This window comes from Neovison vison, chromosome 1 (assembly GCF_020171115.1).
Source record: "Neovison vison isolate M4711 chromosome 1, ASM_NN_V1, whole genome shotgun sequence".
Classification (NCBI taxonomy): Eukaryota; Metazoa; Chordata; class Mammalia; order Carnivora; family Mustelidae; genus Neogale; species Neogale vison.
In genome coordinates this window covers 146,242,136-146,266,579 of record NC_058091.1, presented here as the reverse complement: position 1 = coordinate 146,266,579, position 24,444 = coordinate 146,242,136, and the positions used below count along the sequence as shown (strand labels likewise).

Sequence of the window (24,444 nt, the reverse complement as noted above, 5' to 3'; positions counted from 1 at the left end):
ACGCTTGAGTAATCACTTCCTGACTTGGAATGAACCCAGGAGGTGAACCCTTGCCTACAGGTCAGGAGGTTAGCCTTGAAGCACTCTGGATGCAGGAAGGAAGTTAGCACATAATCTTCATAAACTGTGGTCTTATTCAAAATATAACCTGCGGTGGTACCTACTTTTCAACTAAAAAAATGTTACACAGTATATCTAATGGTTCAATGCAAACCCTCCATGGGGAAAATGAAGAAGATATTTTTAATCAAGTTGCCACCATCATCATCCCACAAATCCCACTCTTGACTCAAAGAAGCCATTTCTAACATGATTGAGTGGTTTTTCCATCATTAACGAAGCTAAATTTTAACTGAGTTCTCCTTGACTTTTATCTGAATTTCATCAGAACATTACAGTCATGGCTTTTTAAAAATTTATTTCCTTTGATTATCCTTCGCATTTTACAGCCCTTCTAAATCATAGAGAAGATTGAGCTAGAAGTGTTTTCTTCCTCTGGGACACATTGCTGATATGACGTGGCTCATCTCACTGAGACCTGACACAGACCCCCAGCACACAGTGTCATAGGAGTCATTCAACTGTGACCGAGAACCTCCAGTTGTGTCTCATAGTAACTGATATGGAAAACCTCAATTTTTACCTTGATGTCTGCTCCATCCTGTGTTTTCATGATTCATGATTACAGCAGCGCAAAAACCTTTCAGTGATTTCTTAGATGAGACACCACAGGCATAAGCAACGACAAAAGAATAAGTAGACAAATTGGACTTTGTCAAACTTTAAAACTTTTGTGCTCCAAAGAACAGCACCGAAAAAGTGAAACAGAGCCCACAGAATGGGAGCAGGTACTTGAAATCATGTATCTGATAAGGGGCTTATATGTACAGTGATTAACTCTTGTACCTCAATAATAAAAAGACAACCCAACTTTAAAAAAAATGGGCAAAAATCTCTGAATAGAGGAAAGGACAGATGTTGGAGAGGATGTGGAGAAAGGGGAACCTCCTGCACTGTTGGTGGGAACACAAGCTGATGCAGCCTCTCTGGAAAACAGTGTGGAGATTCCTCAAAAAGTTAAAAATATAGAGCTACTAAAAATATATATATAGAGAGAGCTACTGTATGACCCAACAATTGCACTGCTAGGAATTTACCCAACGTTCATAGCAGCATTATCAACAATAGCCAAATTATGGAAAGAGCCCAGATGTCCATCGACACATGAATAGATAAAGATGTGGTGTATATAAATAACGGAATATTACTCAGCCATCAAAAAATGAAATCTTGCCATTTACAATGAGGTGGATGGAACGTGGAGGGTATTATGCTAAGTAAAATAAGTCGGAGAAAGATAATTACCATATGATCTCATTGATATGTGGAATTTGAGAAACAAAAGAGGATCATAGGGGAAGAGAGGAAAAAATAAAACAAGATGAAACCAGAGAGGGAGACAAATCATAAGAGATTGTCAATTACAGGAAACAAACTGAGCGTTGCTCGAGGGGAACAGGGTGTGGGGAGGGGGTAACTGGGTATGGACATTAGGGAGGGCATGTGATGGAATGAGTACTGGGTGTTATGTAAGACGGATCACTGATCTCTACCTCTGAAACCAATAATATATTATATGTTAATTAATTGAATTTAAATTAAAAAATAAATTTAAGGGGCGCCTGGGTGGCTCAGTGGGTTAAAGCCTCTGCCCTCGGCTCAGGTCATGATCCCAGGGTCCTGGGATTGAGCCCCACATCAGGCTCTCTGCTCAGCGGGGAGCCTGCTTCCCTTCCTCTCTCTGCCTGCCTCTCTGTCCACTTGTAATCTCTGTCTGTCAAATAAATAAAATCTTTAAAAAAAATTAAAAAAGAAGAAATTTCTCCAAAGAAAATAGAAAAATGGCCAAGAGCACATGAAAGGATACTTACATCCTCAATCTTTAGGGAAAGGCAAATCAAAACCACCATGAAATACCACTTCGCATATCCCAGGATAGCTAGAATGAAATAGAGGGATAACAACAAGGATGTGGAGAAACTGGAGTCCCCGTATGCCACTGGTAGGAATGTAAAATGGTGCCATCACTTTGGAAAACGGTCTGGCAGTTTCTCAAATGATTAAAGATAGAGTTAACATTTGCCCCAGTAATTTCACTGCTGGTCAATTCATTTCTCCCTGAAGAGAACTGGAAACATATGTCTCCACAAAAACTTTTATACAAATATTCACAGCAATATCATTCTTTGTGGCCAAAAAGCAGAGGGAAAAAATCCTTAAATATCCATCAGCTGGTGGGCGCCTGGGTGGCTCAGTGGGTTAAGCCACTGCCTTTGGCTCAGGTCATGATCTCAGGGTCCTCGGATCGAGTCCCGCATCGGGCTCTCTGCTCAGCAGGGAGCCTGCTTCCCTCTCTCTCTCTCTCTCAGCCTGCCTCTCCATCTACTTGTGATCTCTCTCTGTCAAATAAACAAATAAAATCTTAAAAAAAAAAATATCCATCAGCTGGTGAATGGGCAAATGAAAGACGAGTTATCTGAAGAATATGAAAGCACTACTTGGAAAAGATACATGCACCCTATGTTCATGGCAGCTTTGTTTGCAGTAGCCAGGCTAGCAAGGCAGTCCCAAGCATCCATCTGTGGGTGGATGGACACAGAGGTTGTGGTGTCTGGGCTACCGGGGTGGGTGGCTCAGTAGGCTGAGTGTCTCCCTTCAGCTGGGGTCATGATCTCAGGGTCCTGGGATGGAGCCCCATGTCAAGTTCCCTGCTTAGCAGGGAGTCTGCTTCTCCCTCTACCCCTCCCTCTGCATGTGCTTTTCCCCTCTCTGTCTCTTTCTCTCTCAAATAAATTAATTAAAAGAAGAAAGTTGTAGTGTATCGATACAGTAGAATACGATTCGGCCTTAATAAAAAGAGAGGTAATCTACCATTGCAGCGACGTGGGTCGACCTTGAGGGTGTTACGTTAAGTAAAATGCTCAGATGGAGAAGGACAAATCCTGTATGATTTCACTTATAGGTGAAACAAAGGAACCAACAAAGGGAAAACAAACTCATAGATACAGAGAACAGAGCGGTGGTTTTCAGAAAGGAAGAGGGTTGGGGGCTGGGCGAAATGGGTGGGGGGGCTCAGCTGTCTGGTGATGGGTAGACTAGACTCACGGTGGGGATCACATTGTAGTGTACACAAATATCGAATTACAGTGTTGTGTACCTGATTACGTTTACACCAGTTTACCTCAACAAAAAAATACGAACTATCCCGTGGACTACGACTGGGCATTACAGAGGAATCAAGGACTGACGTCCGCTACAGCACAACATGCAGGGTCCGTTAAGCTCAGCCGCCAGTCACAAAAGAACACACCCTGTGTGATTCCATTCATACGAAATGTGGGAGAAAGTCAGTCTACAGGGACAGAACACGGACTAGCGGTTGCCTAAGACCGAGGGAGAGGAAGGAGGGCAGTACCTGCTGATGGGTACAGGGTTCCATGTTCGGGTGATGAAAATGTCCTAAAATTGCGGTGGTGATTGGACTACTCTGAAAATACTAAAAACCACCACATTGTACACTTTAAATAGATAAAGTTTATGCTGTGTAAATTATACTTGTAATGTAGCTGTTATTTAAAAAAAATAAAAAAGTGGGGCGCCTGGGTGGCTCACTGAGTTAAGCCTCTGCCTTTGGCTCAGGTCATGATCTCAGGGTCCTGGGATCGAGCCCTGCATCGGGCTCTCTGCTCAGCAAGGAGCCTGCTTCCTCCTCTCTCTCTGCCTACTTGTGATCTCTGTCTGTCAAATAAATAAAATCTTTAAAAAACAAAACTCTTGTATGGAGATGACATGGGTCCAAATCAGGGCCAGATCAAGAGGCATGAAGCAGGGACCAGTTGTCATGGGGGAGGTGGTGGCACCTGGTGATGATTGGGCGCCAAGAGTGCCGTTGGCTCTGGAGTTGGTTGCGGGGGGCAGACTTGGGGCTTCAGCAGCTCCCAGAGAGGAGGTCCAGCACAGCTGCTGTCCTGACCCCAAGATCCTGTTTCACATCCCTAGATCGGAATGTGGCGCACCAGCCATCCTCAGACACCTCACTGAGGACTGAAGAGGAACCCAAGGCTTGGGGACATTATGAAACTTGTCCAGAGTCACACAGCCTGTAAAGGGCACAGCCAAGACTCAGAGCCAGCTTGGAGAAATGAAAATGAACAAACTATGGCAAAGTTTTAGGAGAAAGAAAGACGTTTCAGTTCCAGAAGCCAGCCGTCCACGTCAGGGGCAGACAGATGCAGAAGGGGTTCGTACTGGAAAATGTCCCTTCCCAGTGAAGGACCGTGGCCCGCAGAAGTTGATGAGTCAAGAGGAAGGCACAGGGGTGGAGATACTGTGGCAAGACTGAGAGCTGAAAGGCGGTTCTTCCAAGGCTTCTTCAGAACAACTGGAAAGAGAGCAGGGAAGGCGGTCGCGCGGGTATGAGCAGGAGGACCGAGTTTTGAATGAAGAAACTACAGACCTCACAGTTGAGCAGATGATAGAAACGGTTTCTCCTGTGTCCCAGATGGGACCTCTGAGAGAGCCTTTGCTGACTCAAGTCGAGACAGCACTGCTGGCCGCTGGCTCTGTCCTCGCTTCCTGGCCGTCAAGGACTGGACAGAGGGCTGAGCCCGGCAGTCGGCTCTGCCTTTGCAGCCTGTTTAGGACTGAAGCAGAAGTGGGAGAAGGAATATGGAGTGACTGCTACTTTTGATGCCAGTTACGAGAGAAGGGTCATTCCGTGTCACAGCAGCCACTGAGCAAGTGGTAAGAGAGGAGGAGATTATGAAACAAATCCAAGATGCCAAGAAAGTGCCAGAAGTAGGAGGGGAAAGCAGAGAATACTAGCTCCCCGTGCTCATGATCCCTACGGCCTTCAGCATACCCTCCCAGGAGCCCTTCTCTGCCCCAAGGACAGAACCTGTCACAGGGGTAGCATCGCAATCTCTTGCCTTTCAAGCCAGAACACTGACCCACCTTCCACGTGCCTGCTGCTAAGCTAATCCAAGCAGCATACTAACCCCTAACCCCTCTCCCACCAACCCTTTCTCTAGGGATTTGCAGAGGACATTTGAAATTGAGCTTTAAGCAGTCTCTATGGTTTCTGTATTTTGTCTGCACTTAGGCAAGGGCAGGGGCAGAGGTCAAAGGAGCAAAAGGAACTTTGTGTTCCCAATCGTTATACTTCTCACTAATCCCAAAGGTCCCAAAGAGCATGTACAGGCAGAATTCTTTGGGAGGTAATTTTGAGAAGAATGGGGGAAAAAAACCCATTCCTAGAGAAGAGCTGTTTTGCAGTTAGGCTAAAGAAGTCAAGGAAATGTTGCCCTCTGTTCCCTTCTGACTTCCGTAGCCTGTTCGAAATCTCTGACAACAGAGAGGCAGAAGTATCTGAACCGGAATCTGTATTCGAAGCATATTTACTGGAATGTAAAACAGTATGGGAAGCAAAATGATCTCCCTTTGTTTTTCAAGCCATTGACCTGCCACTTCTCAGTACTGGCCTGTCTCAGAGGTCAAGAACATGGTGGCCGGTGCTTGGGTTGGGGACAAGGTGCAGGCTATGCAAAATTCCCAGGAGGGCAAACCGTAGCCCAGCAGAGCTACATTTGAGGGGTAAAGTTGAGCTTCCACTTTGAGTAAGAATAAATATTAAGAATATTTATCAAAAAAGCCAAAATCCTTATTTTTATGCATTAATAATATTTTAGTTTGCAATATTAAAAAGTTGTAGGAGTTGTAAGTACTCTTGCTAAAGGTAAAAGGGTTAGCCATAAGGAATTGTCCATAAGATTGATTTATCAGAGATGCCTACTGAAGTAAGGAAAGGCTGGGACTTGGAGATGGGATTCCTAGCTTATTTGGAATCATTCATTTTAAGTAGCACATTGCAGCAACAATCATGCCTATGACCAAAAGAGCCACGAGGTTGGAGTTTCAAGGAAAATCAGGGGCGCCTGGTTGGCGAAGTTGGTTGACCAGCTGCCTCTTGGTTTCTGTTCAGGTTGTGACCTCAGGGTGGTGAGATTGAGCCCCATGTTAGGTGTGGAGTCTGCTTGATATTCTCTCTCACTCTTCCTCTGCCCCTCGCACTCGTGCACTCTCTAAAATCTTAAAAAGAAGAAGAAAAAAAAAGCAAATCAAAGAGCAGTATTGTCCTGGTTTTAAAACCTGGGATGAAATTCTGATATCGTTATTTGAACAGAATCAATCCGTAGAGAATATGTATTTTCCTTATATACTGCTGCAGTTTCCTTCTGTTAATCCTCTAACACTGAGATGACAAGGACAATCAGTTGACTGGAGAGCAGATCACTGTTGGATTGTCATGTGAGTCTTGGTTGGTTTTTGCTTTGCCCTTCGGATTTTGTCCCCACAAGTTTTGTGAGGATGGAGATTCTAGTTTTATTAGCTGCGTGTGCATCCATCCCCTGACTTGTGAAGAACAGAACATCCTCTTGCCAGTTGCAGCCCCTGGACCTCTGCTAACTGGAGATCCCATCTCGTTTTTACTTTTGAATATTGGTCTTACAAGCAAATGTAACCTATATATATTTCTACTGATGAGAATTTATAATCTGCTAGGACAGAAACAAATGTTTGTGGTGGAAAAAAAGACATGAACCAGTGTTAATTTTTTAAAAATCTTTTTTGGGGGTAACCAAATGTTAAAAACTACCCTAAACCTTCAGTTGTGATAATCTACAATTATTATCAGGATGTGACTGCGAAAGTTGACCAGGGAGGCTCGAACAAAATGTTAGCTTCATCTTTTCAAGGTTAGCCATAATTTGGAAACCGCAGGAATTTCATCCTTCAATTCGGGACAAGAATTTATATCGAAGAGTGGCTCCCAATTATTCTTTTGGCTCACGGGTGTAAAAAAAAAAAAAAAAAAAAAAAAAAGGTTATTGCAGGTAATCTATTTTGATTTTTCCAAGGGAATGGCAGTAATTGGAGGACCCAATAGACTTCTAAATTTGACCGCCGTGAGTAGTTCGTAGCGGAGCACAGCTTTGCTTCTGTTGAGTATTGACCTTTGCTGGTCATTGACCTACAACTGCGTTTATCCGCACACCAGGGCTCCAGGGCCTCCCGAGCCAAAGGCAATTCAGCGAGCGGCAAACGCGCAGAGGTAGCCTGTCCGCATCTCCAGAAGACGGTGAGCCACACAGGGGGCCGGGTCTCAGGTCCCGGCCGATCCCAACAGAAACCGCCTCCCGACACAGGGGACGAACTCGCGGGTCCCAGCGGCCACGCGCGCTCCAACGGCCGCTCTGACCTTCCCCAGAGCTCGCGGCGCGCCCGCCCTGCCAGCGCACGTGGCGAGGTGGGGACAGAGCCACGTGGGACCAGCGCAGGACCCTCTCGGCAGCAGCACGCTGCTGACACTCCAGGCGCTGGAGGTCACTCGTCAGCTGGTCGCGGCAAGATCCTGCGGGAGGTTAAACGTCTAGCGCAGCGGGTGACGCAGAAGGTCCCCCGACCTTCCAACGTGCGCTTTCTCTCGCCCCCCCAACTCCGCCCCCGCCCTCGTCTACCCCCCGCCCACAAGCTCTGCGCGGTCTTCACGCCAGACCTATCCGAGGGGCCGGCTCAGACCCCGGAAGAGCGATTCCATCCGGGTGCTTTGTCCGAGAGCGAGGAGGGCGTGGCTTTGTGACGACAGCGCGGGAGGAGCGAGGAGCCAACTCCCGAGCTGGGACAGCCTGCGGGAGGGGGCGGCGGGCGTACGGGCTGTCCCTTGCCACGCCCCGTGGGCGCTCCATCCTGCCCGAGAGGGGAGTCTCTAGCTTCAAACTGCCTTCTGAGCTGGGAGTTTCAACTAAGAGGTCTGGTGTCTAAGGCTCCCCCTTTTCTAAGACTCTTCCTACGCTCTCCCCCTGCCCGTCTCTCCTCTCTGCTTGACTGGGACGAAACACTCGCCGCCTCCAGCCTTCACTCCCCCCCCCTCGCTGGGCGCAGGTGGTGGCGGCCCGCGCGCCGCGCAGCCGCAGAGAGCACTGGGCGGTGCCGCGGAGGGGCGTGTGACGCAGCGGCCGTCGCTGCCATTTTAAGTTGTTTGTTCTTGCTTCCCTTCCCAAACACGACTCTGCCCCGGACCCGGGAGGCGCCCGAGGCCGCCGCCGTTTCCGCAGCCAGCGGTTGGTGGGAACGAGGCTGTGCCACCGCGGACGCTCACCCTCCGCTTCGGCTTTTGCCCCTCCGGGTCTCCTCGACCTACCTTCTTGAGAGCCGGAACCCGACCGTGGGGGGAAGAAAGACTCGAGAGCAGATGCTTGAACTGAAATAACTTTATTTTGGGGGGTTTGCTTCGCTGACAGACCCCTTAGCGCAGGGCTCCCCTCCCCTTCCTCCCCTCCCCCTCCGCCGCCAGTACCAATCCTACCCCTCTTTCTCCTCGTTTCTCCACCTCCTCTCTCTCTCGCCTCCGCCGCCGCCTCCGCGTCCTTCCCTCCGCCGCCGCCCGGGGCGCCGAGCCAGACTATGGGTCCCAGGTGGGGGCTGAGCGGCGGCAGCAGCGCGGGCGGCCCGGTCACAGTGCGCACTGCAGCGGGGATGGAGGGGCTCAGTTGGCTGGTGGTTTTCTCTTGACATGGCTCCTGCCCGAGCTGCGAGCAGCGCCCCCGCCGCCGCCTCCTTTTCTGCCGCCGCCACCGCTCCGCCCGCAGGCTGCGGCTAGAGGGCCCGAACCCCGCCCGAGAGTCGGTCAGTGAGTCCCGGTCTCCGCGGGGACAGGGAGGGGATTTCCCCGTCACCCGCCCCCGCCGCCTCAGTTCCATCCCCTGCCCCCTCGGGAAGCACACTAATGACCCCACCCTAAACTACCCAAACTCGGGAAACATGGTCTGTTCAACGTGAGAGCGAGCTAATCCGGAATCCGGGAACTTAAGGGTTTTTTTTTTGGGGGGGGTGGGTTGGGCATACTTTCGAAAAGTAATTAATATTAACACAACTATTTTCTTTTCTTCCTACTGGTCCTTCCCATTTACCCTCTCCCGCCTACTCTACCCGGGCGGGAATTGTTTCCACGATGAAATGAGTGAAAACCCGAGTGATCCTGTGTCTCCCGTGGTGCGAGTGAGTCGCTGCTGCTGAAGGCAAAGGGTGGGGGTGGGACCTGGGGGGTGGAAGGCAGGTGGTCCCTGGGCACTGCCTGGGATCCGGGAGAAGAACCCGCCACCTTTGCCTCAGCAATGCTCGCAGGAAGATAAGTCGCACTCCCCACGATCTTGAACGGGGGCAGATTCCTAGGGAAGGCTCCCTTGGGGAATGTAGGACTCACTGCAGGGCTGAGGGTGTTGGGATCCCGGGCATTAATCAGGTCTAACCACAGAGCCGGAATAATAATTATATCGTATTCTATACCCCCTTTCTCTCTGCCATCATGATTTTCCATGGCAGCAGCATTAGCAGCCGCCTGAGGGTGAAAATGTGGGTGATGGGGAAGTTGGTAATGACTCCGCTGTTTTTTCTCATGGCTCCTTTGGGCAACAGCTGTCCGCCCCCGGTATACACTGTAGTTGATTGCAGGGAAACTCTGTACCTCTCCCCTTCCTTCTCTACCGATTTTGCACTTTTCTCTTTGCTCACCATCAAGTGTAATCAATAACAAGCACTGACAGTTCATAGCAATAGTGAAATCTGAAATAACTTAAGAATTAATTAGGTACTACGGCCATGGATCTGGCTGGGTAAAATCCAATTGGATATTTCAGTTTCATTCACCTACCCTGTTTTGGTGTTTTGGGGGGGGGTTTGGGGGTTTTTCTTTTTCCCTTTTTCTTTATAATTTTTTTTTTTTTTTTTAAATTTTGGTATTTGGAAAGCAGGGATCATCACACTTACCCTTCCCTGTTCCTTCTCATAATCCCTTCTCTAAAGAGGGGTGGGGGGATAAATCCATATGGATTTTAAGGATTGGACTGGTGTTAGCTGTGTTTTATTGCACACCTAAATCCTGATAATAGGCTTTTCATTTCCCCCCAAAGCCTTTATTTTGGCATTTAAGCCAGATGTGTTTTCCAAAAAGTTAGTTCAAGTATTTTCTCCTCTCTTTCTTTCCTTCCTCCCCTTCCTTTTTCCCATAACCCCAAACGTTATTGTCCAAACATGACTGGACAGCAGCTTTTGTTTCTTGACCCTGTAATATGACAGTCTGCTAATATTGCCAGGAGGTGCAGTTTTTGGGTTACAGTCGTGATTTTTAGCTATTCAATCATATTAGCAGGAAAAAAAAAATGACTTGTTTCTGTTGTACTTGAGTCTTAAGAAAAAGTGCCCATAGTTTAGTGACAATTTCCAAAGGCTTTAGTACCACCTGTATTTCAAAATGGGGGACCCAAACTCCCGGAAGAAACAAGCTCTGAACAGACTACGTGCTCAGCTTAGAAAGAAAAAAGAATCTCTAGCTGACCAGTTTGACTTCAAGATGTATATTGCCTTTGTGTTCAAGGAGAAGGTAATTTAAAATTCTTAATGTGAATTAGCACAAGTGATTTTTGTAAGTGTATATTAAGTTATTTGTTACCCGTAAAATAACTGCTTATTAGGTTAAAGAGTGGTTGACAGAAGTCTACATGTGTGCTTTAACCTGCACCTTCCCGGGTAGTTCTCTGCATGTGTAGTTGTGGTATGACTGTGAAGGGAAGGCTCGAGTGCTCCTTGGCTTGGAAATCCTCTGTAAAGCTCGGTAGGGTCCTTTTTTAGGTGACCTGGGGTGAGCAACATCGTAAAACTATTCACGTAATGTTGCACAAGAAGTTTCATTTATGTGGAGTTACATAGAGAACATATAGCTGAATTTAAAGACTGTTTATAAAGTGGGATATTTGGAAGTGGTGAATTAGAATCAAAATGTTCACATGCTAAAAGTAAATAGTCTGTTCAGCTTCATGCTAAAAGTACCTTTTCTCATGGTACATTAGATGAAATACAGTACGGTTAATTTTTAGGAACAGTTACATACTGAAATGGTTTATTTGTGTTTAGAAGTGCAATTTATTAAAATTCAAAAGGACCTGAAGGGGAAATTTAAATTTTGAGGGGGGCTGGCGAACATAAAACAGAATTAATTCCACAATTAAATAGCAAGTAATGAGTTGTGAGTAGTCACAGAGGACATGATAAAAGCAGTATATTTCAACGATCTCCCTTTGACATGAGATTAGGTTATGAATATAAGGAAATGCTACTTTGATTTTTGCACCTAAGTTGTGAGCCAATTTCAGGATAGACATACATTCTTGGTGTGGTATGTACTTAATGTTTGGAAGTTTCCCAAGTATTTATCCCACTCTTAACTCTTTTAGAGGTTATTAGTACAGGCATACCTCGGTTTTACTGTGCTTCGCCTTACTGTGTGTGCTCTGTGGATATTTTGGTTTTTACAAATTGAAGGTTTGTGGCAACCCTGGGTTGACTTAAGTCCATCGGTGTCATTTTCCAACAGCATTTGCTCAGTTTATGTCTCTCTGTCACATTTTGGTAATTCTTGAAATGTTTTAGACTTTTTATTAATGTATTTGTTACAGTGACCTATGATCAGTTATTACAACTTGCTGAAATCATGGTGGTTAACATTTTTTAGCATTATTTTTCAATTAAGATACATATATCATTTTTTTGGACATAATGCTTATTGCACACTTAATAAACTACAGTGTAGGGTAAACATACTTTCTATATGCACTGGGAAACCAAAAAATTAATTCAGCTTCCTATGAGACTTTCTTTATTGCTGTGGTCTGGAACTGAACTTGTGGTATCTCCAGGGTATGCCTGTATCTAAGAATGCTCTTAGCAGCTGGAGTATAGCATTGTAAAGGGGTTTCAGACTGGTTTGTTTTAAAGTCATTGTTCCAAGATTGGGTAGTACAGGGAATTTATTTCTCCATTTTGTCATCTTGTTAATATGTTAACTGCAGGAGTGATACGATCAGGTTTTAATTGAAGATATTAGAATGTAAGTTCACTAGAAATCCAAGACCGAGGTGGTGAGATGAGTTCTTTATATTTATGTTAAATACCCCAAGTTGTACTGTCTAGTTCTTTAACACTGTAAAACCCAGTTTTTACTCCATGAATGGACAGTATGCAGGCAATTGTCCTGAGTAGTTCATGAGTTTTATAATATAAATTGATGAGCACTTGGTCACAAATAAATTTGAAACTCAATTTGGTAGACTTTTTTTTTCTTGTTTCATGTATTGACAGTTACTATATAGTATCTAAAAGGAGTAATGGAACTTGACCCTTTTAAGGAGTTAAAAAATGTTTAATTTATAAAGCTTTGTTTTTTAACTGCTGAGATTTTAATTTAGCTGTATATAGAATCAGTTAAATGAAAGTACATCAAGAGTAAATCCCTTTTTTTTTTTAAACATTAGGTATGTCTAGTGTTTCTCATACATAGTGTTTAAGAAACATTGTTCATAATGAGTTACCTGTTACGGATACCGTAATACTATAAAACCATGCAGTAAAACATTCTGATAATAGCCTGTTTGTGTGTGGTTGGGGTAATGGGGCTCAGGGAAGTAAGAGGATTCACCTATTTGAAAATCTATACAAAAATTAACTTGGTTAATAATTTTGCTGAGTTAGTATAAAAGTACCTGATGTTGTAATGTGAACTGGGTGTTAAAAGACAATGTGCTATTTGTGGGTTAATACACCTTTTTCCCCCACTTTTAGAAGAAAAAATCAGCACTTTTTGAAGTGTCTGAGGTTATACCAGTTATGACAAATAATTACGAAGAAAATATTCTGAAAGGTGTGCGAGACTCCAGCTACTCCTTGGAAAGTTCCGTGGAGCTTTTGCAGAAGGACGTGGTACAGCTCCATGCTCCTCGATACCAGTCTATGAGAAGGGTAGGTTCCGTTTTTCAGTCTCAGTTTGGTAAGTTTTTGTGAGTTAAACTTGCTCCCTCCCCCCAAGTATGGATAGTTACTATGGTCACAAGTCTCTTTAAAAGTTGACTTCAAAATCTTGGGGCGCCTGGGTGTCCCAGCAGGTTAAGCCTCTGCCTTCGGCTCAGGTCATAATCTCAGGGTTCTGGGATCCAGTCCCGCATCAGGCTCTCTGCTCAGCAAGAAGCCTGCTTCCCCCTCTTTCTCTGCCTGCCTCTCTGCCTGCTTGTGATCTCTGTCAAATAAATAAATAAAACATCTTTAAAAAGTTGACTTCAAAATCTTAAAAAAAAAGAAAAAAAAAGTTGGCTTCAGGGGCACCTGGTGGCTCAGTCTGTTTAGCAGCTGCTTTCAGCTCAGGTCAAAAATCTTTTTTCTAAAAAAAAAGTTGACTTCAGGGGCGCCTGGGTGGCTCAGTGGGTTAAGCCTCTGCCTTCGGCTCGGGTCATGGTCTCAGTGTCCTGGGATCAAGCCCCACATCAGGCTTTCTGCTCAGCGGGGAGCCTGCTTCCTCCTTTCTCTCTGCCTGCCTCTCTGCCTGCTCGTGATCTCTCTCTCTGTGTCAAATAAATAAATAAAATCTTCAAAAAAAAAAAATTGACTTCAGATAAAACATGGATAACTTTTCCTCTGTGGTATTATGCTGATAATGGTGTTTGTTATTGCTGGGAATAATATTTTATATTACTGTTCGTTAGATTTTTATTTTGTGGGGAGAGAACTAACATCATGCTTCTTATAAATAAGAAGCTTAAAGTAGAAGGAATTATTGTTCCCAGCTTTATAAACTTCTGTACCTCATTGAAAGTTAAAATGAACATACTTGAACAAGACATCCCCATAATTACTGGGATTGGGGAAGGCTGAAGATAACCATGTACTGGTCTGAAAGAGGTTTATTAACCTTTGAAAATTAATACACTGGACTAGGGTAATAAGGAATAAGAGTGGGAAAATAGTTCTGTATTAATAAAAATAGCAATTCAGCTGTAATAAGAATGTGAGTAATGGAAGACCCCTTTGCTTCAATATTAACTAGGTTCTGATTTTGAAGAATGGGAATAAAAATACAGGGACTTCATAAGAAAAAAAATCAGCTTTAGTTGTGGTTTTCACCATGTGCTGATTAATTTAGGTCTCAGTGTGAGGAATATTGGACTGGGTGGCTGGGTGGACCCTACAGGATAAAAATTAGAATCAGATCATGAGCTATTCTATGTATGTGTATATATATATATATATATACTGTCCTATTACCTTTTGGTATATAAAATGGTGCATAGTGGACCTTTTGTACTTGTGAAATGTTTTTATAGTCAGACCTATAATTCGTGACATGTCTTGTTACAGCTTTGTTTCTTTGAAAGTAATTTTTTTTTTTTCTTTTTTTATCTTTTTGTAGGATGTAATTGGCTGTACTCAGGAGATGGATTTCATTCTTTGGCCTCGGAATGATATCGAAAAAATTGTCTGTCTCCTGTTTTCTAGGTGGAAGGAATCTGATGAGCCTTTTAGGCCTGTTCAGGTATTTTATTCTAAGTGTGGTGTGCACTACGTGAGTAAAAACTCCTGGGATAAAAGCAAACAAATAACTCCTGGGATAGGGCCTAACATAAGAAAAATTTGGGGAATATGCATTATACTGATCAGTTTTACTTCATGAGTTACTCCCATCTGTTTGACTATTGTGCTGCAAGAGGAGAAGGCATTGGGGGACAGAATCTCTTGAGAATGAGTGTGTCTTTAAAATAATGGCCAGAGAAAATATTTCAGGGTAGATGTTTGTTGATGTGTAGAAGGGCCTATGAATGAAATTGAGAAGATCTCTCCCATGTACCATACACACTCCCGAAATAATATACGTAACCATCCGGCTCTCAGAGGAGTCTAGTCTAAGGAATGGCTTGAGAAACCCTTTTCTGGGGCCACCAGGGTGGCGCAGTCACTTAAGTTTGTGATCCCCCAGGGTCTTGGGATCGCGTTCTGCATGGGACTCCCTTTTTAGCAAGGAGTCTGCTTCAGACCCTCCCCACATTCGTGTTCATTCTTTCTCTTGGCTCTCAAGTAAAATCTTCAAAAAAAGAAAGAAAGAAATAAGGAAAGAAACCCTTTTCCAGGGGTGCCTGGGTGGCTCAGTCGGTTAAGTGTCTGCTGCTTCCTCTCCTTCTGCCCCCCCCCCAATAAAATCTTTTAAAAAATAGTTTTCTAAAAGTAGATTTGTGTATAAAACTATACAGGAGAGAAGTAAATCTGGTAGTGGTTCTTAAGTAATCTTCCTTCACATTGACTTCTGACTTGACATTTGATGTATTAGTTTCTAGTTTTTAAGAGCATATGCCCAATATGTATGGGCGTATGCTCTTAAAATGATCCTAAATTTATTTGTAATACTGTATTTGTATAAGAGAGAGTACTGTAATAATCCACCAAAATGTTAGTTGTGGTTAGTTCTAGGTCAGGTGTAGCTCATTTTTCTTTTTTGTTCTGTGCGTATGTAGGTATGTACATGTATATTTCATAACTCTACAATGATGATACTTTGGTTTATAACCGGAAACCTAAATAAAGACATTTAAAGATCACTTTAAGCATACTATATTACATATTAGAATGCCTGTTTTAGGCTAATTGCTTAGAAACACGAAAGTTAGGGGCGCCTGGTTGGCTCGGTGGGTTAAGCCATTGCCTTCAGCTCAGGTCATGATCTCAGGGTTCTGGGGTCAAGTCCCACATCGAGCTCTCTGCTCAGCGCGGAGCCTGCTTCCCTCTCTCTCTGCCTGCCTCTGCCTACTTGTGATCTCTCTCTGTCAAATAAATAAATAAAATCTTTAAAAAAAAAAAAGAAATACGAAAGTTAATTGAAAAAATTTTGTGTTCATCTGTTACCATGAACCATCTTTATGGTGTTTTGTGTATGATCGACAAGTTGGTATACTCCCCATGGTAATGTTCCTGCACATCCTCCTCCTAAGACTCACTTGACAGAAATAAGTTCTAAAGATAACAGATAGCCTAAATAGAGGTTGAAAGTATTCTATATTTATATCTGTCTTCAATGGGCACTATCTGGCTCATGTGAACATGCTGGAGAATGGAAGTTGGATATAAAAAAGCAAGAAGGCAGGAATGGTAAGGAATGTTTATAGCTGCCAGCGCACGTATTGCACCTCAACTGGAACTGCTCTCCAGAGGCACTCTTAGGATTTTTATTATTACTATTTTTTAATTCCGAAATCTTCATTGGAAAAATTTTGGTCCATTACTCATTGTATTTTTTTAAAATTTCTAATCCTCTGTCTTTCTTTCTGAGACATTTGGGATAGTATAATAGTCTAATAGTCTTGTCTCAAGTTCTGACTTTTGAAATCATGGCTGCTTATTGAGCGATTGCCTGTGCTAGGCTATCTCCTGAATACTTTGTATACGTTTAATCTTAATCCTTATAAGAGTTATGTAGATAGGAAGCTCCTTTTCCAAAGGAAGAAACTGAGGCAGTTAGAGTTTAGGTAAACAGCCCAAGGTCGTGCAGGTAAGTGGCAGTCAAGACATAAATCCTGTAAAGCTTGTGCTCTTAATTGGCTACTCTCTTTGTATTATGCTTTGTATTATGAAAGCCTTAAATTACGGGCAGAATGTAAGCACTATGTAGGATAGAGGTAATGTGGTGTAATTTTAGAGTCCAGCTATAGGAAAGAAGTACAGTGTAAAAGATGAATTTACTTCCCCAGTAATTTGAAATAAATGAATATCCTGAATGAGAGGCTTGAAATATAAACAATTTAGTTCTTAAGGCAAGTGAGAAAAGGAAAAGTAAACTTGAAAACTTTTTTTTTGGTCTTGAAGTACGTGAAATGAGATTTAGTAGGAACCACAGTAAAGGTGGTTTTTCAATAATGAGTTCGTGCTATATTTAGGGTATTAGGGAGTATTGGGAGGTGGTATTAAAATATCTCTTATTTCCTCTGTATCCCTAAATGCTCTTGGCTACAAATTAGTTTTTCATCACACTATTCAAATACTTTGTTATTTTGGTCGTTGCTTTCATGCCACTTGAATTAAGAATTTTCTTTTTGGTGTACTATTCCTTCCCGAATCTTTGTATATTCATTAGGGATACAGAGCAGGGGCCAGGGCAGAGAGTGAGGGACAAGTAGATTCACTGATGAGCACAGAGCAGAGCTCAACACTGGGGCTAGATCCCAGGACCCTGAGATCGTGATCTGAGCCAAAGTCAGATGCTTAACCAACAGAGCCACCCGGGATCCCCCTGCAGTATTTTGACTTTGACACAGTAGTGTTTATGTTGGTTCTGTTCCAGGAATGGCATTTCCCAAATTACCTTCTTAGTGTTTTCCCCAGGGAAAATTACTGTCTTCTTTCAAGGTCTAATCCAAAATTACCTGCTAATACTGTCCATGGTGTCCACTGTGTTTGTTATTTCTCCCTTTTCACATAGCACTTTGAAGATACCGCATTTCACGGTTTTACAAATAATGACATCTTATTCTAGGAAAGATCCAAATCAAGTTAGTTTTTATATTTGCACGTGCTTGTCCTTTTGGCCAATATAAGACCCTCTTAAGGGTGGAGTAACCTTATTCATATTTTTTATTATTTAATAACATTCCTTTCATATACTAAGAGTGCAGTAAATACTTGTGCAAAGGTACAGTTGAAGATTATTTAAACAATTGTATGTAGGGATAGTGTATCTTATGGCTTACAAGAAAAGTTGGGTGTTAAAATTCTAGATAACAGGAACTGATGAATTTTCTATGTTAGTATTTACTGTGGTTTTTGAAATAATGGGAGAAAAAAAATGGAGTCAAATGGACAGGTTTTTTTTTTTTTTTTTTTTAAATGATTCAGCAGTTCTTAAAGAATTGTTGATTCTTTAAGAGTTGTTTTTTGAACTCCGCAGTAGCCTAGTCATTTCACCCAGCATTTGGTCTCCGCAGACATTTTGTGGGAGGATAGAGTTGATCTTCCTTATGTTAAAAGAGTGTTCTGATTTGGTAATAGTTCTTCATAACTTAATTTTTTTAACCTGAAAAATGTGCATAACATTTTTAAAAAATTTGAGGGGTTTATATATCCTCCACCCCCATCTCTGTGAGGACTGGAACTGTATTTCAGGTGTGGACTTCAAAGCCCACTGTTGAATTCCATTAACTATTCTGATGGGTTATAACCCATTCATTTTATGAGAGGAAGCTGAAGTTTAGAAAAGTTAGGGGATATGTAAAAGGTCACATAAGTAGTAAGCTGGACAGCTAAGATCCATGGTGGGTGTTCTTTGTAAATAGAAAGGAAGCGGATGTTACTGGCTTAAAATACTAAGTTGGGAGTCTCGAGCCAAATAGGCTTGAAAAGTCTGGTTTTAGGGACGTCTGGGTGGCTCAGTTGGTTAATCATCCAATCCTTTATTTCAGTTCAAGTCATTCATCTTGGGGTCCTGAGATTGGACTCTGCAGGGAGTCTGCTTGAGATCCTCCCTCCCTCCCTCCCTCCCTGTCCCCCCAGTCTTCCTTCCCCACCTCCATATGTGCACTGTCTCCTTCTCTAAAAAACATTTTACAGAATGGCCTAAAATCATTGAGTATTAGGGTCTAGTCACTCTGATGCAGTTTTTCTTGGTCAAATTCTATAATGAATTTTATAGAACATTCTGTGATGAAGGAATACATCTCAATATTGACTGTTAAGAATGGGGACCACTGGCCACATGGGATTATTGAGCATTTGAAATGTGGCTAGAGTTACTGAAGAATTCAATTTTAAATTACGTTAAGTGAATTAAATTTCTGTAGGCACAGTTGACTCCCATGTTGGACAACATATGGATGCAAGATGTTTCAGGTGGGATAAGGTCTTTGTAGTTACATGTAAATGTATTTCTGCCTTAGGCCAAATTTGAGTTTCATCACGGTGACTATGAAAAACAGTTTCTGCATGTACTGAGCCGCAAGGACAAGACTGGAATTGTTGTCAACAACCCTAACCAGTCGGTGTTTCTCTTCATTGACAGACAGCACTTGCAGGTAAGCCTTGTTTAACTACTTAACAACTTGTTTGAAAAGCTTATTTGTTAGCAAACTATTTTCTGTATATGTTAATTCTGTTTTGCGACTTCAGCACTGCATTAATTTAGAAGTTATTTAAAAACCAAATAGATATCCTGGGCGTCACCCTAGAACAGTGGTTCCCAAGTTTTGCTGCATAGTAGAACTACCTGGGAGCTTTTAAATGTCATGATTCTGGTGAGCAATAGAGTTTTAAAAATGCCCCTGTAGAGCTTTTCTGATGTATAGTATGGTCAGCAGATCATAACAGATTCTTAAATAGGTAGACTCTCATGCCCTACTCCAGTCCTGCTCGGTCAGAGAATCAGTGTTTTGAACAAAATCCTTAGATGGGTAGTAGCACATTATATTTTGAGAAGGTTTGGCCCTAGACCTTTTAAATAGGAAAATCTAAAGGAACGAAGTATGTCTGTGTTCAGAAGATCCACATGTGTTTTAAGTAAGCACTTCCAGTTAAAGCAACCCAGGCATTCCAGATTATTTTTTATTCTCAAGAACGTTTTTTCATTATTATAAACCTGAATATCCTCACTTGGAATTTATAACAGATACCTTGTTATTTAACCTTAAAAATAGCATTTTAATTATCATTTATTCAACAAAGGAGTGCCTACTTACTGTGCCTGGCACTGTACAACAGTGAAGAAGACAGAAATCCTGTCCACGTGGATTCCTACTCCATTGTGGGGGAGGCAGTAGGGCAGAACAGTACGGAATCGGTGAGCGGTGAGCGCTCAGAGGAAATGGCTGCGGGTTCTAAGCTGTTGTGTGGGGACCCTGACGGTGCCACCAGAGGAGGCCTCTATGAAGAGGAGTTGAAGTAAAGGCTTTTAGAAGAGTATTTGTGATGCTAATTTTGCCCCCCCCCTTAAAAGATTTTATTTATTTGTTTGAAAGAGAGCAAGAACAGGGAGAAGGGCAGAGGGAGAAACAAACTCCCCACTGAGCTGGGGCCTGACATGGGTGGGGGTTGATCCCAGGACCCTGAGATCATGACCTGAGTCAAAGGCAGATAGATGCTTAACCAACTGAGCCACCCAGGTGTCCCTAACTTTGCATTTTAGAGCATGGGTTTATTTTTACTTAGAGTATGCAAGGCAGTAAGAAAACACAAAGGTGAATCATACTGTTGTGTTCCAGGGGCTGAGGACCACTGGGCAAGATTACACATTGACTTTATCTTGTATCTTACAAGACTGAATCTTGTAAGAAAATGTTAAGTAAATATGATGTTATAGGTACAAATAAGAGCTGTGGGAATTACAGAAGAAAGTTGACTTCAGTTGGGGGCATTTCATAAAACAGAAAAACCATGACTTGGTTGGGTTTGGGGGTTCTCTTTTCCATTTCTTCTTTACCTTAGCTGTCTTAGTGGTGGATATTTTTAAGTGGCTTTGTTTTTCATTTATAACTACTTGTGTAATTTGAGTAAATTTATTGAGATAATACTGTATAGCTGGCTATTGACTTACATTATGGAATCCACAGCAAAGACTTTGAGTGTTAGAAGATTTAATAATGACTGCATACTAATGTAGAGACTTCATTTTCCTACAGATAACATAGATCAGTAATATATAGAAATGACTGGTGACTTGAAGGAGTTACTTTGTTAAATAAGTAGTCAGTTGTCTTTTGTTTATATCTAGGTCAGATGTTTTCTGTGCTTTATGAAGCAGATAGGTTCAGTCCTTTTAATGAAAAGAAAATTGTAAGCTCATAAACTAAATTTGCATTGTAGGTAGGGTGACCAGCAGTCTGTCTGTCTGGAATGCCCTGGTTTTTGCACTGATGTCCCAAGTCCTAAAAACCTCAATCCCCAGGGCAAAGTGGGATGGCTGGTGTCACTTTCATTGTAGATGGATTTGGTCTTCAGTGCTCTTAGGTCCCCCTTCTTTCAGGTTCTTCTCTTGATCTTCATAAACCGGAGATGTTGCTGCATTCGTGCTCTATAGAAGGAGGGAACTGATAGAGTGGCCAGCCCAGAGCCTGCTACGTACCTGAGGCAAAGAGCTTTCCAAGTAGGAGCTCACTTAATCCTCACAACATGTGAGCTGTAGGTTTTATTACTCCCTGTTTCATAGGTGAGGAAATCAGGAAACTAAAGAACCTGATCTAGATCATCTAGCGGAGATCTCGTGCCCTTTATCGTAACACAAGATGTGCGAAGAGAGCTAGACCAAATAATTTTGATGGGCACGTGGGTAGACAGGCACATTGCTGGAGTCTGGATTCTAATCCACATGCAGCTTTCTACTGGCTCTGAAATCTAGAAGCAGTAACTTCTGTGAGCATGTTCTTTGTTGAGTAAATTATATGTAAGGTTGTCGGAACATTGAAAATGAAAAAAAAGTATGTGCATCATATATCAATTCATTACATATATAGACTGCTTTTGCCTTTTTTTTTTTTTTTTAAAGATTTTATTTGTTTATTTGACAGAGATTACAAGTAGACAGAGAGGCAGGCAGAGAGAGAGAGAGAGGGAAGCAGGCTCCCTGCTGAGCAGAGAGCCCGATGCGGGACTCGATCCCAGGACCCCGGGATCATGACCTGAGCCGAAGGCAGCGGCTTAACCCACCGAGCCACCCAGGCGCCCTGCTTTTGCCTTTTTTTAAAGAGGTGCTGTGGTGGAAAGAAGTACTTTGAAGGCGGATCTGGGGATAGCTTCCATTTACTAGCATTCTGTGCCATAAGTCAGATGTGAAATAGTAATGTAGTATCTTTGCTTTCTTCAAGTCCTTTACTCCAGGTTATGCTTCAGTTTTTTCTTTGCTACCTGTTTCAGACTGTTTCGTTCACTTCTACCCTGACCACATTTGTTGTCTTTTCTGTAAATAAACATCACTTCATGCCTGTTTGGATCAGTCTCTGTGAAATGCCTTTAAACCTTTCTTTCCATTAGCAAGTTGTCCATGGCTGACTTTCCGGACCTTAAATTTTTTGTTTAGAATAAATTCTCTAAACATTTATTTAGTTTATAATGTTTATTCTTTCTGTATTTTATATGGCAAGGTTTTGTCTTCCTGACCAGATTGAGATCCCTGTGGGAACAGACCATAATTTATTTCCTTATTCTATATGCTTTGTTACTGTGTCCTTAAGTGCTTAATATAATTGTGGGAGATTGCTTTATGTGACAATTGATCACTTATGTTAAAGCCTTATTAAGATTAAAATTATTCCCCTTTCAGACTCCAAAAAACAAAGCTACAATCTTCAAGTTATGCAGCATCTGCCTCTACCTGCCACAGGAACAGCTTACCCACTGGGCAGTTGGCACCATAGAGGACCACCTCCATCCTTATATGCCAGAATAGAGTGCTGACCAGCAAAATGGACAAGATCACAGAGTGCAGCAGCATTTTTTTTTTCTTGTTTTCTTACACTTTATTCTTTCAGAGTTTAAAGAAAATGGACTCATGCACAGAATACTATGCATTTTGAAACTTGTTCATCCTGGATTTTTTTTTTTTTTAATTATTTGTGTCTCAGAACTTAAAAAAAAAATTAGGTGTCTTCTGCACGGACTGTGTGAAAGAAGATGCTTTGCATATTTGCTGCACTGCATCAGCATCTTACTAAAATGTGAAATGAAAGGACTCTTGTACACTGAAATGCTTAAATGTATCTGAAAGCACAAGGTGATACTCATTTTTGATGGTCTTTCCATTTGTGCTGGTTTTTGCCTCTTTGACATCTGTCCTCAGTATTTAGAGGGTGAGAAGTGATGGTAAAAGGTATAAATAACATTTTAAAGAACTTAGCTTTGCTGCAATCACCGTCGTTCCAGAGCACTGTCAGATTCATTCTAATGACCAGAAGTGGTTGTTTAAAAAAAAATACGTGTAGATACACAACCACGGGAAAGAAATCTTTAAAAAAAAAAAGAAAGCATCTCATTGTAGGCATTCTTGCCTCATGTTTTACTGGGCCATGTTTGTTTCCTGGTACTCATAAATGTATGTATTTTATTTCCAGATCTCTTTCCCCAAGTTGCTGTTACAAGAGTATTCTGCTGAATGTGGATACAGTTTATGCTCATTGAGGCAGATCTGGAGTCTGAAGTAGCTAAAGCAGCTATGAAAGTGAGAAACACACTCATAGCTGCAGACACGGTGATAGGTAGAGGACTTTCCTTTTTTGTTTTGTTTTGTTTTAAAGAGGAGATCTTTTATTACAAAGAAAATCCAGTGAATTGTGCAGAAATACTGGTTTCTACACCATCCTAAAGGAAAACTTATAAGGATTTTTTGGAGTAGAAAAAAGTTACTAAAGTTGGGATCTTAAATTGTTTAAAAACCATTCAGTGTCAAAGCTCTAAAAGCAGAACTCATATTGTGCAATGAACATAAGGAAAGACTACTGTATAGTTTTTTTGGTTTGTTTTTTTCTTTTTAATGAAGAAAAGCTTTGCTTAAGGGTTGCATACTTTTATGGAGTAAATCTGAATGATCCTACTCCTTTGGAGTAAAACTTAGTGCTTACTGGTTTCCAATTGTATTTAGCTTCTGGTTGGAATTTGAAAAAATGAAAACCTAAATAAAATAGGTGAAAGTTCCCTGACTATTCAGGTGAATACACAAAACTTGAAGTGGTAACTTTTTTTTCCCAAGTCAATGGGTAGGTGTTACTGATGACCTTGGGGGTTATTTTAGAGTTCCATAGTTAAATGGCAATTTAGAAGGACAGAAATGGCAGGTGGGTTTGTAATTTCAGGACTAAGAATCAAGGACATTTTGTCAGCTTTAACAGTTAGCGGGTTGGCCTTGTTCCTTGCCTCACTGAAGAGAAAATTAGATTTTAAAGTAGGCTCTACACCCAATGTGGGGCTCGAACTCATGACCCCAAAATCAAGAATCACAGGCTTCACTAACTGAGCCAGCTAGGAGCCCTAGAAAAAAATATTCTTTATTTCAAAGGACTCTCACATGTTTTCTTCTCAACTGAAAATTAGAATCTGTTTGAAGCAGTGTCTCTGAATGTTTATTATGGGCAGGTCCTGTTCAAAGCTCTGTTCTTAACAACCGTGTGTGGAAAGAGCCACAGGTGTTTAGTAACTTGCCCAAGCTCACATCCAGGGTTGGGAAGGATTTAGGACCAGGCTGGCTGGCTCTGCAGAATGCAGGCTTTTAACTGTTCTACTGTATTGTCTTATACACATGCTATAAGTCAGGCACTTAAGCAGCCCTTGGTTTTTTAAGTTTTTTAGAATAAATTTAGAAAAGATGTAATAGAAAGCTCCTGTATAACCTTTACCCAAGTCTTAGCCACATTTTTTCCCCCACTGTTTTTCTACATATATTTATACATCGCTTCTGAATCATTTGAGAATTTGGTACATACATCATGCATACATCTTTACTCCTTACCCTCTAGTACTTAGCGTATGTCCCAAGTGCAAGGATATTCT

At 42.2% G+C, this 24,444-nt stretch overlaps 1 protein-coding gene and 1 pseudogene across 3 annotated transcripts; both read left to right on the top strand.

The window, feature by feature from the left end:
* The first annotated feature begins 4,207 nt into the window (after positions 1-4,207).
* LOC122900217 lies at positions 4,208-5,050 on the top strand (annotated as a pseudogene).
* A 3,006-nt stretch (positions 5,051-8,056) lies between these two features.
* On the top strand, positions 8,057-23,619 carry C1H6orf62 (chromosome 1 C6orf62 homolog). Of its 3 annotated transcripts, none has more exons than XM_044260036.1 (5): positions 8,057-9,117; positions 12,733-12,909; positions 14,351-14,473; positions 18,855-18,989; positions 22,226-23,619. In XM_044260036.1, the coding sequence occupies exons 1-5, from the start codon at positions 9,076-9,078 to the stop codon at positions 22,349-22,351; spliced, it is 603 nt and encodes a 200-aa protein (XP_044115971.1). In that variant the 5' UTR covers positions 8,057-9,075; the 3' UTR covers positions 22,352-23,619. The 3 variants fall into 3 exon arrangements, with proteins under 3 accessions (XP_044115971.1, XP_044115952.1, XP_044115961.1); XM_044260017.1 differs by lacking the exon at positions 8,057-9,117 and adding an exon at positions 9,124-10,498; XM_044260026.1 differs by lacking the exons at positions 8,057-9,117; positions 22,226-23,619 and adding exons at positions 9,124-10,498; positions 20,933-21,032.
* Positions 23,620-24,444: the final 825 nt, after the last annotated feature.

Coding starts and splice junctions, on each gene's coding strand:
- C1H6orf62 (XM_044260017.1), top strand. CDS start 10,370: ATGGGGGACCCAAACTCCCGGAAGAAACAAGCTCTGAACAGACTACGT. Junction 10,499..12,732: donor CCTTTGTGTTCAAGGAGAAG/GTAATTTAAAAT, acceptor CCCCACTTTTAG/AAGAAAAAATCAGCACTTTT. Junction 12,910..14,350: donor GATACCAGTCTATGAGAAGG/GTAGGTTCCGTT, acceptor ATCTTTTTGTAG/GATGTAATTGGCTGTACTCA.